At 37.7% G+C, this 14,330-nt stretch overlaps 1 protein-coding gene across 1 annotated transcript; it reads right to left on the bottom strand.

Moving 5' to 3' along the window:
* Window positions 1-1,737: 1,737 nt before the first annotated feature.
* Window positions 1,738-12,492, bottom strand: vps45 (vacuolar protein sorting 45 homolog). The gene is made up of 15 exons (XM_062990624.1): window positions 12,305-12,492; window positions 11,059-11,193; window positions 10,670-10,730; window positions 10,466-10,545; window positions 10,250-10,318; window positions 9,939-10,076; window positions 8,022-8,132; window positions 7,618-7,752; window positions 6,536-6,649; window positions 6,274-6,441; window positions 4,796-4,954; window positions 4,543-4,650; window positions 3,920-4,041; window positions 3,578-3,709; window positions 1,738-2,029 (listed from the first exon to the last, which is right to left on the bottom strand). The coding sequence occupies exons 1-15, from the start codon at window positions 12,395-12,397 to the stop codon at window positions 1,942-1,944; spliced, it is 1,713 nt and encodes a 570-aa protein (XP_062846694.1). The 5' UTR covers window positions 12,398-12,492; the 3' UTR covers window positions 1,738-1,941.
* Between the last annotated feature and the right edge of the window lie 1,838 nt (window positions 12,493-14,330).

Below are 14,330 nucleotides of genomic sequence, written 5' to 3'. Positions count from 1 at the left end.
TCACCAACTTAACTCCCTGCATTTGCACATTTCCACCACCCTCCCTCTCATTCTCACACTTGTACTCTGTTTTATTCCTGCTAACTTCCATTTCCCTTCTCTCTAATGAATACCTCCATCTCTCCAGGCTCTCCTCAACTTACTCCCTACTCTCACTGCAACTCACACTGACATCCACAAACATCATCGTCCATAGAGACTCCTGGCTAACAAGTGAAGTAATAAACTTGCACAATGTTAATCATTACTTTATTATGTTTTATTAACTTTAAAAATATTCAGACTTTCTTTTAAATCATTGAAAAGTACATCACACTGTACAACCGGATGAACTGAAAGGACAGAACATTTAGCACACAAGTATTCAAGTATTAATTCACACAAAAGCATATATGTCATTCCGATTAGGCTTAAATATCTTTATATATATTTTAGTGAAGGTGTTGCCACATGTTACTTTAACGGTAAATGACTGTTCGTTTCGAAATTTTTCATTTACACACAATTTCTGTCAATTAAAATGCATAGTTAGAAATAAATGCATGTGATGGTATAAGCATTAATTGCTAGTTGTAGCCAGGAAAGTTTAATTATTAACACTGATAAAATCAAAATGAATCATCCTAAAATAATAGCTTATTGTGTTGTTAGTAGTTGCTTTGTTAGGGTAAACTGTACAATAAGTTAATCATAATCATGAATACGTATAACTATTTAATGAAGACATTGTACTGTATAATTCATTACTGTTACATTGCACAGTACAATGTGTTACTGTCTTTCCATACATATGGGTACTAGAAAACTAATGTTATCTAAAACCATTGTCAACATGGAGATACACATCTCTGTTCCTCCTTGATGTTATCTAAAACCACATTACATGACTACAGGTCTCCAATTTTACTTTTCAAATCAACACAGGCCTACATTGTTTACATGGAGTGTATTAATTAACATATACATAGTTTTGTATAAGATCATTCAGTTTGATGTGCTTGCAGCGATGTCACAAACTGACAGTGATCACTGTGTAGGAACATAAAATCTACATTTATTAATTACCATTATCTTTATGCTTACGTGTATCATTGCACATGTGGCATAAACATACTATAAATACAGTTTTAACATCCTAATAATTACTACACAGAGCATATCAGGTTTCCTTTTTACAAACCTCATTTACAGAAAAGTTGAGATGTTTTGTAAAACACAATATAAAAAAGAATCTGTTATTTGTTAATTCTCTTAAAAAAAGAAAAAAAAAATTTCCAATATTTCTAATATAAACAGATATAGAATTTTGACACCTCCAACACACTTTAAAAAAAGTTGGGACAGAGGCGTTTACCTTGTATTACATTACCTTTCCAATTAATGAGACTTTTTAATGTTTTGGGAACTGAGGACACTAACTGCAGTTTTGCAAGTGAAATTTTTGTCCATTTTTGCTTGATACGATACTGCTAAACAGTTCATCAGGGTGTGGCTCTCCGTACACAAAGCTGATCCGCATATGAACTTTCCTCGTGCAGGTGAAAAGATGCAGTCGGCTATTGCACACGTCAGAGGGGACGTGTCAATCTCGCTCTCCTCAATCAGAACTGGAGATCAGAATCAGTAGAGAGGAAGCATAATGCAATCGGGTAATTGGATACAACTAAATTGGGAGGAACATGAGAGGAAAAAAGACATTCTTTGTACTTTTGTCAGTTAAATAAAGATTCAAAAGAATTAACAAATCACAAACTCTCCTTTTTATTGCAATTTACACAATTCTCCCAACTTTTTCAATATAAGGTTTGTACTTACTGTACAAAATGCCACATTCATGACAAAAAGGAATGTCTTCAATAAGCAGGACAAAAGCAGAACACACACACACACACACACACACAACTGTAATTATACATTAACAAGAGAACTATTGATGGGCACTCAACGTCTGGTTTGTGGACGGCTGGCTCGTTGTGACCTTTCCCCTCCATGTGTTGAACCAGCTGCTAATGTGACCTCCTCCAGGAAACTGTAAAAAAAGATGAAGACACATTAACACTAACATCTAAAACAGCCAAACTTTGTCATTTGTTTATATTACAGCCTGAAGAAATAAGTATATGCAGCATAAAAAATCAATTAATTAAAAAATAATTTTTGCATTTGCAACTTAACATTAAACTGTGTTAGTGACAAAATGTAAACACGTGTAAATATCAGTTATTTAAATTGTTAAAGTCAAAAACCAGCTCTTGCCCCTTTAAATACTCAATTTAAAATTAAGCCTAATTAAATTGATAATGGGGTTCAATGAGAGTAGACACATCCAAGATTTGTTTGAGCCAGTTTGACTAAAAAAAAACTAAAAAGAACCTGGTAATGTAAATTAGCCAGAAAACATCAAACAACATGCTACAAGACATTAAACACAGTTATAAGCATTACTCTTGAACTTAAACTTGAAACAGTGGTGAATCTTTACAGAGGTGGCTGGATTGCAAAGAAACCAGACAAGCATCTTGGATACTGCAGTCCTTGTTTGCCTCATATAAGGTCAGCATTCATTCATGTGACAAAAATGGGCAAAATGGTATCCATGAAAACCAATGTCCACCAAAAAAAAGGCTCTCAGAGCTTGTACATTTGCATAGAACACCTTGATGAAGGTGTGGCTTAGGTGGAAGCTTAAATTGAAGAGAAAATTCATGGGATGAATGAGAAGCTTAATTCTGTAAATGTTAGCATCTGGACAACATTGACTCTTTGCCCCATGTCCTTCATGCTCCCTGGTTTCAATACAAGTGTGACAATTTGCTTAAGAGCAATTGAGACACAGGTATGACTTTTGCTTTTTTGTTTGTTGTACATCTTACCCACAAGCATCTAGTCAATAAACAAAACAGAGGTTTCCAAACAGACAATTTTTCAGCGTTTTCCTGGCTGCTCTATTATGTTACCACTAACAAGAGAAACAACCACATGAAGATGAAAGAATACCAGTTAAATTGAGAGGGTAATTAGGTCAAGAAATGTGCCCTATATTTTCTGTAATGTCCTCCTCCCATTACAGCTTCCACCAAAACCACAACTCCATCTGCAACAAGTATTCCAAAGCCATTTGAGATTACGTTCTTTGGTCTGATAAGCCAAAAGTGAAACACTGGAAAGAACATGGGTACTATTATATCTGTTGTAAAGCTAGAAAAGCATTCCACTATAAAAATATACAGTAATACTGAAGTCAAACATGATGATGCAAATATTATCATGTGAGGATGTTCTACTGGGTGACTTGCAATAATTGCCGGATCCATGAATTCTGCTAACTGTTATAACAGTTTCAGTTATGACTAAACATGAATGTACTTGTGCAGCCTGCAAAATTTTTTCTCCAATGTCTTACAAAAAGGTTGGGGAACACTGCTTTTTTACTCCGGTTATGGTACTTACAACCACGTAAACCTTCCAGTGAACAAATAAAGCTAGAGAGAGCCATTCATTCAAACTGATCACTTTCTATAAAACACCAGGCAATAAAACCAAGCTGCTGAAAGTTAAACACTTAAAGGCCTCAAACCTTTTGGTGTTGTGAATTGTTGTGCCCCCAAGTACTATGCGCACCCCCGGCATAGTGCGGTTCAAGTTATAAACTGCCTGTGCTTCCTCATAAGTGGCTCCTCCGATGATAAACACAATAATGTCCTGTGGTCTGGAAAGTAGAAAAGCACAGTGAATAAACACAAGTCTGCATTTCTGTATTTCTATATGTAAGGGACACATATGCAGGCATATTATATGCAATTAATAATTAAACCAATTTGTGCAGTATTCATAATTCACAATAATGTTACCGAAAAACAAAAGACAGCAGTGTTTTATCACAGTGAGTGTATTGTATAATTGTGAGCATTGGTTAAACCTGTCCCGCAGTGAGCTTGGCCCGAGGTAGGGGAACTGACTGTCCTTTAAACGGCCTTTAATCAGCTGATCCAACGTGTCATGCAGCAGGGGTTGGTGCTGTGTGTAGACATTCTCCACTCCCTACACACACAAACACACATCATGTTTATATTATTAAAATTTGACAATTTATAACATAAACAGAATGACATGGACAACCATAAATCAAAAGTATAATTAGGAATAGCTTATTACAAATTATCAGATATCTTAGTCCATAAAATAAGATCTAAAAAACTTTATTTATTTATCTTCATTAACCACTTGTTTCAGGGTAAATACAGGTCCAGCACATACTACAATCATTGGGTGTAGGTATTGCAAAGTATTACTCTCTTTCTCTCTCTGTCTATGTCTGTCTGTCTGGCATTATTCCCTCCCTCTAAGGAGCAATTTAAAGCAGCCAGTCTATCATCTGTTTGTTTTTTACAGATGGGAATAAAAAAAACACACCTTGCACAACTCCTTGCACACATTGACTGGAGGTGAGATTTAAACCCAAGTCTTTAAGTGCTGAGCTGCATCCATACTACCAGTTGCATCAATACTCTGCCTAGAGGCACGTGTACAAAAGGTTTGTACCTTAAGCCCTTTAAAAAACTGTTTAGTGATGGCCACAGCATCTGTAGGGGTGATTAGATCACTTCCTCTGACCCGTTTGCCTCCATATTCGATCACGGCCTGTACCATCTGCAATGTGGAAAGTAAAGAATAATTAAAATAATAATGTGATGCTTAAATGACATAGAGGATACAAGAATCTTTTCTTTCAAAGTGGCAACTACAGGTACAAGAAGCAACAAACACTGCAGTTTACTGCTGTTTGGACCATCACCTTGCGGTATCTTTCAGACACCCCTCTCCTGTTTAGCTCTTCAATGAGACTTGGCAAGATGCTGCTGCTGTGTCTCTCATAGCGCAGAGCATACAGTATTACCAAGCGCACCGCATCCAGCTCCGTTACTCGTGGGTTCTGCAGCACACGGCGCACATTCTACAGACGTAGGGAAAGACAGAAAGACATGAGCCAGGCTTAATAATCAGTTTTGTATTTTAGTCTGGAACATACGCATACAATAGTTCACATTTAACAGTAGTTTCCGGACTTCCCCTTCACAGACTGAGATGGCTTTGGATTCCCTGAATCTTTTGGTAAAAAAATGTAAGGTAGATGATGAATGACCCAATTTATTTGCACTTCTGCGTTACAAAACGTTCTTTTTTGAACTGACAGTTCTCAAGTGTTTAGCACAACCCAACTTTGCTTGCAAAAACCGAGTCTTCGTTGGAGTCTCATTTTGTACCCCATCACGATACCCTCATCTGTAGCCAGTTAATCTGCTTATTGTAAAAGGTTGCAAAACAGGGTGTTGCAGAAAGCAAATTTAAAATTTGTTTCAATTTACAAAGCTCAATCAAGTTGGTCAGCCACAACATATGAACAAATAACAGATACAGATGTGCAGGCAAAGGTGATAAACAGTCAAAGATTAATCAAATGCATCAAGTAAAAGTGTTGTTTTACAGTGTGCATGTAGTAATTCAGCATCAACATCTGAAATATACAGTTAATAAGATTCCAAACCTGCTGTATCAGATGTATTGGGATGTACACAGAGCATAGGGAAGACACTGCTTCAAGTAGTAAGCTTAAGCACTGTCTTAAAGCACTCTCTTTTTACTGTACAGCTTGATGACTCTGGCAACCTCATCATTCGTGAAGAACAGATATTTAGTAGATTTGGTATTTGGGGTACATTAGTTCTTAATGTATACCCTGCTACAGCATGTTTAGAATATTTTGGCCATTTAATTGGCCATTATTTTGGTCATTTGGCCATTTCATTGGGTTTGTAACTGGTTGCTGGGTAGTGCTACACTAAATGATGAATCACTGATCATGTCAAACCATCAGAGGCTAAACACAAATTAGCAAAGAACTGACTGAAAAAGACGTGTTGCTAAATAGTGCACACCACACAAGCATGTGTGACAAAGCACCGGCTAGTCCATATTCTAGTCACCGGCTAGTCTGGCTTGTGTTCACACCCGCCTTCATCTCTTAATGATAAATTCCTAGTAAAAATATTTAAAGGTATTTTCAAAGCTCAGTATGTTTTATGTAGAGCCGAGCATAGGCAACAACATTTCAAAAAAAGATTTTGAAATAGGTCAAAGTTAAAGAAGATCTAAACACGCATAGCTCTGCACCTCTAATCACATTGTCTCTAAACATTCTATTTAAAGCAAAGTGTTTTCACGTTTGAGTGTAGGCTGCAAAATGTGTTAATGAGCATGGGATGTGCGAGGTACCTGCTGCGCGCTGGAGTGATCATTCTGGCATGCGAGCTCCTGCTCCACTTCAGATACCTCCATTAGCTGCCTCTCACTGACTAGCCGAGACAGTTCACCCACCACCGTTACATGCTTGGACACTGTGCCGGACATTTTTTTAAACTGAGGGTAGTTATCCACAAATGCCTGAAAGGAGAGAGATTAGCTACCTATTTGATAGTCTTTTATATAAAGGATAGTGTTCTAAACTTAATAAACTAGAATTTAACTCTGTTCTCACCTTCATATCAGCAATAGACTCTAACTTCTCCTGGCCCTTTGGTCTCTTCTTCTGAAAGTCCTCCATTAAATTCTTAATGTTTGTTCCAATTTCACCAAAGTTCAGGTACAAGTTCTGTATCAGACAAAGAAGAACCCTAAGGCTTAAAATGAAAGGTCTGCCTGGACACTGTGCATTACCAATTTCCTGATTATAATACTGCCACTGCTTGATCCACATTTACTCTGATTAAGGAGAGCCGCAGACTATCAAGCTGCCTTTTTGACACACAGATTTACCAGCCCTATCTTTTTACTTGCCAGAGGCAAAGTCTCACTGAGAGACCTATCACCTGCTCTGTGATCCCCCACCTCATGCACGAGCCTGAACCAGCCAGCAGGGGCTGCATATGCAGCAGCATTGAGAAACCCAGTAGACCACCCTCCCTAAGACACAATTAGTCAAGTTCGAGATCTCAGCAATTTTTCTGGAAGTCCTTAGCCTGCTTGATACCGCACTATAACAGCTTTATTCTTTCCACATCCTGCCCAAACAGTAAGGTCCCATGCTGCATACACCAGCTAAGTACCACACAAACACATGTCATACATAAATTATAAGTGCAGGAAAGCACTGGAAACATATTTTTAAATAAAATAAAAATCATTGAACCATTCTTCCACCCATCACTGTGCTCTGATTTTCCAATGAGATTTTCATCTCTCCCATTTCATTAAAAATGTGACTAAATGCATATGCAAACCTTTACCCCAACAGGTTGACAGTCTGTAACACTAACCCTCTGATTTGACAGTACAGACAGAACACACTTTTAAATTTACCTCACCACATTATATTAACACTCATTAAGAAGTTCTGCAGTGTTCATGCAGTGCAAAGCTTAACCTTAACATAGTGCATCAGTCACATGAAGGACTTCTCACAATAAACAACCTTAAACACAGAACATGTTGAACAGCAGTCAGCAAAAAGATGCTGTGCTACCACCATTTGCTGAGAAATATAGTTTATTATAGTGGTGACGTGCAGAGCATTTTGATGAAGTGCATTGATTTTTTAACACTAAATCATGTGTTACTTACATTAGCATAGAACTCATCATTCTCTGCAGACAGCACCACCTCCTTTAGATCTTTAGTAATGCCAGGCACTCTAGACAGATCTATACGGTTATTGTTGAGGCCAAGCAACTCATGAACCATAGCCTGGTATGTCCACTGAATGAGAAAAATGAATACAAAAGTCAACAAACATACAAAAATCGATATATTACATGCACTATGTATAAAATGTATATGCTTCCAAGTTTTCTGGAAGGCAGATAATTAATAAAAGCATGCAGTGATTTAACAGTATTTACAATATGTAGACTCAGTGACTTGGCAGAATTCACATTAGAATTTACTGCCATCTTGTGCTTACAACCAATAATTACAGCTATACAGACTATGCTGAAGATTTGAAGCAACTATAAATGAACCCTCACTTGGTTGAGAAGTGGTGTGATGGCATCATCACTTCTGTCCAAAATCAGCAGCAGAGGAGGCACTTCTGTTTTCCTGAAGTCAAACAGCTCATACTCTTTGGTAATAATTTGCTAAAAAAAAAACAAGGATAAAAATCTTTCAGCCTTAAGCTGTACAAAGGCACTTCTACATAGCATGTATACTATTATGTGAACATCTGAACATCACATCCATACAGTGATGTGTAAAAGTATTTGCACCCTCCCCCTTTTTTCTGCTTTTGCTAATATGTAATATTTAGTTGATTCAACTAATTTAAAATAAGACAAATATGAGTTTGTTTGTTTATTAGGATTTTAATGTATTTGTTTACACTTTGGTTACATTCATAAAAGGAACGGTAGTTACTCATTACACACAAGGTTCATCAGTTCACAAGGTTATATCAAACAACCTTGACAATTTGGACAATTTAGTGTCTCCAATTCACCTCACTTGCACGTCTTTGGACTGTAGGAAGAAAACCGGAGCACCCAACGTAAACCCACACATACATGAGGAGAACATGCAAACTCCACACAGAAAGGACCCGGACCGCCCCACCTGGGGATCGAACCCAGGACCTTCTTGCTGTGAGGCAACAGTGCTAACTACCTAGCCATTGTGACGCCCAGACAAATATGTAAGTAAATAGAGCTTTTAAATGATCATACCATTAGTTAAAGACAAAATTGTATTTAAAACCTGTCACCCAGCCGCTTAGGTGGCACAGCGGTAAAAAGACACGCTGCAACCAGAGCTGGATTATGAGTACATTGTATCGAATCCAGCTATGCTTTACCGGTTCGAGGCTGAGTGGCTGTATGAGCAACGATTGGCCGGTTGCTCAGTTGGGGGGGTGGGACAAAGAACCGGATGTGGGTCTCTCAATGTCAGAATGCGATTACGACCCCTGCCGGCTGATTAGAGGCGCCTGCACAGAGATGAGGAAGAGTGCCCTTAGGGTGTGTCTCTCCGCATGCAACGCTAGGTGGCGCCAAACTCATCAATGTGTGGGTGGCAAAAATGCATCCGGCTGCTACCCATGTTTCGGAGGGGATATGGGTTAGCTTCGATCTCCTCGGTCAGGGCAGGGTTCGGCATAGACAGAGAGGAAGCACGATGCAAATTTAACAATTGGATGCGCTAAAAGGGGGAGAAAAAAAGGGAAAAAAAAAATTAATAATAATAAAAATGCATCCGGCTGCTACCCATGTTTCGGAGGGGATATGGGTTAGCTTCGATCTCCTCGGTCAGGGCAGGGTTCGGCATAGACAGAGAGGAAGCACGATGCAAATTTAACAATTGGATGCGCTAAAGGGGGAGAAAAAGGGGGAAAAAAATAAAAATAATAAAATAAAATAAAAACTGTCACCCTTGTAAAAAAAAAGTAATTGCCCCTTTAAACCTAGTAAGTGGTTGTTCCAGCCTTGGCAGTAACAACTGCAATTATACATTTGCGATATCTTGTCAATTGAATTTGGTTAATTGTTGATTTAGTACCAAGGCAGAATGATCATTTCACAAGGTGAAATGCATTTTTATCTTGAAGAAACGGAATGATTGTTTAAAAGTCGCATTTTGTGTTTACTTATGCGGTGTTATAATAAAATTTGTTGGAAGACTGAAAACATTTAAATGTAAAAAATGAACAAAAATAGAAAATATTTTTGTGAAATACTTTTTCACAGCACTGTACACTGTGCTTTTTACAGACAACAGCACTAATATGGAGTTGGTCCCCAGCATTTTTACCAGCATTTTTAATAGATTCTGGAACATCACTGAAAGTATTTGCTTCCACTGAGCCAAAAGAGTTGTAGTGAAATAGGGCAGTGATGTTGGTCTTTATCAGTATATTTTGTCTAAGAGTGATGACTAAGTGCACACACACTTACCTTGACACTCTCGGCCAGTCTTTTGGCCATGTCAGAGGAGAGCTGGTAACGGATCATGGGACACTTCTTCAAAGCCAGCAACACAGAGGTCAATCCTTGAGTGACACGTGGAAGAACACTGGGCTCCCAACTGCGACCCTGAGCCAAATGATGCAAACATACAGTACTGCTATTAAAACCAGTGGAAATGAGACGTTTTAAAAACACTGATGATACTACACTGAAACTAGGCAGAAGAGCACATGTGCTCCTTTTTTTAAACCAATTTACTTTAGACATAGAACAAAGCTCTTACATCCAGTGTCACCTACCCGGGCTACCCCTTGCAGATTAAGGGAAAAAAGATGTGGATTCACAGCGATGAAGTCTCCATAAAACTCCTGCAAAGACAATTCACCACAATCACTTACAGTGTAAGCTAGCTTTGTTTCTATGAGCAGTATTTATTATAGCAAAGCAAACAAATTAAACAAAAAGAGTTAAAAAATAAGACGATGCAAATAAGGAATTCAATTTCTGTTACTGACCTGCACCTCTGCAACAACCTCATGTTCATCAGCCTCTGCCAAGGCTTTCACCTCACTCTTACTAATCACGTTACTGAAATCTAAAAAAAAATTGAAAAAATCATAAAGCAAACATTGTTTATGTGCTGATTTCTTGCTTTGGTTTAATACAATCTGTATGTAAAATGGTGTAGGTTTTTGGAAAGAGGGATTAACAGCACTTACAGATGAAGTACACGCTGTATTTAGGCCGACGCAGCTCTTGAATGAGATTCTCCACATTTTCCTAAAAACAAATATCAAAACATTTTAATAATATTTGTAACATAAAAATATAAAGATTTATTTTGACATTAATAAACTATAAAAATCACATTGTTCATACTTTGTTTAGCCAAACCAAAACTCAAAGCATACTTGTGTTAATTTCAATTTCTCTTGTTAAGACTGTTGATCATTGTTAGCATTGTCAATTATGTTATACTTTACTAAATAGTCATTTTCGTATGAATTGAATGTCAAGTTGGCATGGCAATTCAGGCTGATGTGTTTAAAGCATTCAAGGGAAATTCATACTACCTATACAGTAACAATAGATACAAAATTGTGGGTACCTTGGTTGGTCGCAGAAAGCAGATGGCTTTCAGGTGTTTCATGCTTTCTCGGTTCTGCGAGTCTATCCGCTCAAACAGGTAGACCTCTTTTTGCAGGATCTCAGACTGTGTATAAACCATACTCACGATGCTCGTCTATGGCCATACACACACAATCCATGTGAGATTAGGAATAAGAACTGGCTGTAAATGCTAAATGTTAAGCAGATTATTTTAGTCACTGTCAAAATATAAAAAACACTCAGTTGCCAATTATTAGGTACACCTAGCTTGTACATGCATTCAGTGACCATGTGTGTTGGGGCATAGCAGTGACACTAGGTAGATGTTGGCATGAGTCTATCAGGCACATTGTCACGACTGAGCTAAAAACAGTTCATCAACCAAGCAGCAAGGTACTGCAGCTGGTAGACTGAGTGCCGTTTTATTATTACTATTATTATTATTATTTATTAGGATTTTAGGAAGTCATGTTTTACACACTTTGGTTACATTCATGACAGAAACAGTAGTTACTCGTTACACAGGATTCATCATTTCACAAGTGTAATGTCAAATACAGTCATGGGCAATTTTGCATCATCAATTAACCTCACTTGCATGTCTTTGGACTGTGGGAGGAAACCGGAGCTCCCAGAGAAAACCCGCACAGACACCTGGGGATCAAACCCAGGACCACACTAGGCACAAGGCAGGAAAACCCTGGATGGGGGCCAATCCATGGCAGGGCTTCGGACACCCCAACTCACCCCAAGTCCTTACACTGAACCTATAGGGTAAGTAGGCAGCAAAGTGGTGCAGCTGGTAGGCTGAGTGGCGAACAGTAACATGGATCCTGGATAGATTCGACCCTCCCTTTCCATTAGTGTTTGTAGTTTTGATTATTCTTTCTGTGCCCAATTTGGTTTCCTCCAGATACTTTTACTTCCCAAATTCACACAAAAGGTGGATTGGCTAATCTAATTTGATCGTAGATGTAAATTCTGCCCTCAGCTCAGTGTTTCTTGTTCCACCTGATTTACCACGACCATGACAAAGCGGTTAGTCAGAATGAAAGAATGGATACATGGTAGATGTACCTAACAAAGTGTCAACTGATCATGAGATCATGTGAGCAAAGGTGTTGTCATTTAACACTCTCAAGGCCGAAACAAACAGCACAGTCATTGTCATTAGTAAATCTGTTCTGTTAAAGCACAAGCAATGACATTTAATTATGTGTGATACTGATAGTAATATCACTTACTGTTTCTTTATCCATGAGCAACACCTTCATTCCTGGTCCGCTGCTTTCTATCATTTTGGATACATATTGTTTGACAGCTAACGTCACATTCATTTTGTCCACAATATGCTTACCTATGTATATTTAAGAAATGTAATTCTGTTATAAGCAACCTGCACAACTATCATCCACAACACTGTGTATCAAATATTTGTGTTACCAATCGCCAAGAACTCTTATCCTGCGGTGCAGAGAAGTACTTCCGGTGTATAACATAAACTATGGCTGATCTGGAATCAGTAAGCATTACCTATATATGTTAACAACAACGGATCTTAAAAACTCCACAACTGATCTAGGTACAGCCAAAAGTAACGAACCCATAATCCCATAAGGCAGCGCGACAACGAAGCAAAGAGTAAATAAACCGCCATATTAGTAAGGTAATCGATGGGTCAGTTGCATGTTTATATTAGGCCAGTATATGAACAATCGTGGTCCCGTTATTATGTTTCTGCATTTTATTTTATCCAGTTATATATCTTAGAAACTTGGTACTGAATTGATGTATATAATACCAGTTTTCACTAACCTAAATTCCATCAATAAATAATACATTAATTAATTAAATAAAACAGTCATGTTTTAAATGTTTTGTAAAGATACAAATATCCAGAATGTGATGCTAGCATCATATTTAAAAGTTTGATTACAGTTACTAACTGTATCTGTTGCTTTGTACACATTGTCACCCCATACCTCATTTATCTATCTGAAGTGACCCTCGTAGATTATGTTTGGCTGGTGGACGGTTCTGCAGTGGAATTACACTGACCCTGTAGTTACATGCTAGTGTGTGTTCTGTTATGCATGTATCAACTGATGCAGTGTTGTTGTTTTTTTTGATATTACTGGCCAGCTTTAATAAACTTACTGGCCAGTTTATTATGAAAGCATACCCTGTTAGCACTCATAGTAGATATACATTAGGAGACAAGCTTTTCTTTTTTCATGCACAGCGTGTGTTCATCTTTCTTTAGTCTTTAATCAGTGGACACTTTCTAATCACAGTATGTTGTTGGCTTTAATACTTTGTTGAAATACTATTCTTCATCCAGCACTAAGATTAAGGTGTTTAAAAATTCCAACAACTGTTGCACCTAATACACTCATACCAGTCCAACACAAAATAGCATGTTATTACCATGGTAGTCACTGCAGGGCTGAGAATGAAAATGAGCCACCACTCAAACTGCATTCGGTTGGTGTGGAGGTTCTTTTTGACTAATAAATGGGATATGAGGTTGTGATAAAGTGTTTGGTGAGTGTATATAGGCCTACATATAAACCCATTTCCCAATTAAGCAATGATTTGAAAATTATTTTTAACCTGTATTAAATTTATATATCCTTCAGCAATAATGGTGCATTTTTTTAAATGTGCAAGTTACCTTGTACTGGCATTAACACACTTTCCAGACTTGATAAACACTGGATGTGACTGGTAACACTTGAAATCTTTTCCTTTTTGGCCTTGAGAATACAGTGTTCATTATTTACAAAAATAGTTTAAGAGGTGGACTCATTAGAACACACCTTTTCGCATCAGTCCATCTCAGATAAGCTTGAGCAAATATGGTTGTATTTCTTGATATCATTAATATACTGCTTGACTGCATGATGGAGCCTTACCTTACAGTGTAAATACATCAGCTGTGTTGAGTGACAGGTTTTCCAAAGTGGTTATATTCATTACAAAAGTATGACAGTTTTTCCAACCCTACAACAATAACCTGCCTAGGGACTACAGATGGAAATTAGCTTTATAGCTAACTCTGGTACATTTACATTGATGTGGAAACAAAAATGTTGATTAATGTACATTGTCCCTGTTAAATAAATAAATAAATAATGCAGTGCCATCTGATGGAAAGGTCACAGGCATTTAGCATTGGTTTTTGGCCTTGCTCTTTACGTACAGAAATTTCTCCAGATTCTCTGAATCTTTTAATTATTTTATAGACTGTACAGGCTGAGCTCTTTAAAT

This window comes from Trichomycterus rosablanca, chromosome 2 (assembly GCF_030014385.1).
Source record: "Trichomycterus rosablanca isolate fTriRos1 chromosome 2, fTriRos1.hap1, whole genome shotgun sequence".
NCBI lineage: Eukaryota > Metazoa > Chordata > Actinopteri > Siluriformes > Trichomycteridae > Trichomycterus > Trichomycterus rosablanca.
This window is presented reverse-complemented; position numbering and strand designations above follow the sequence as displayed.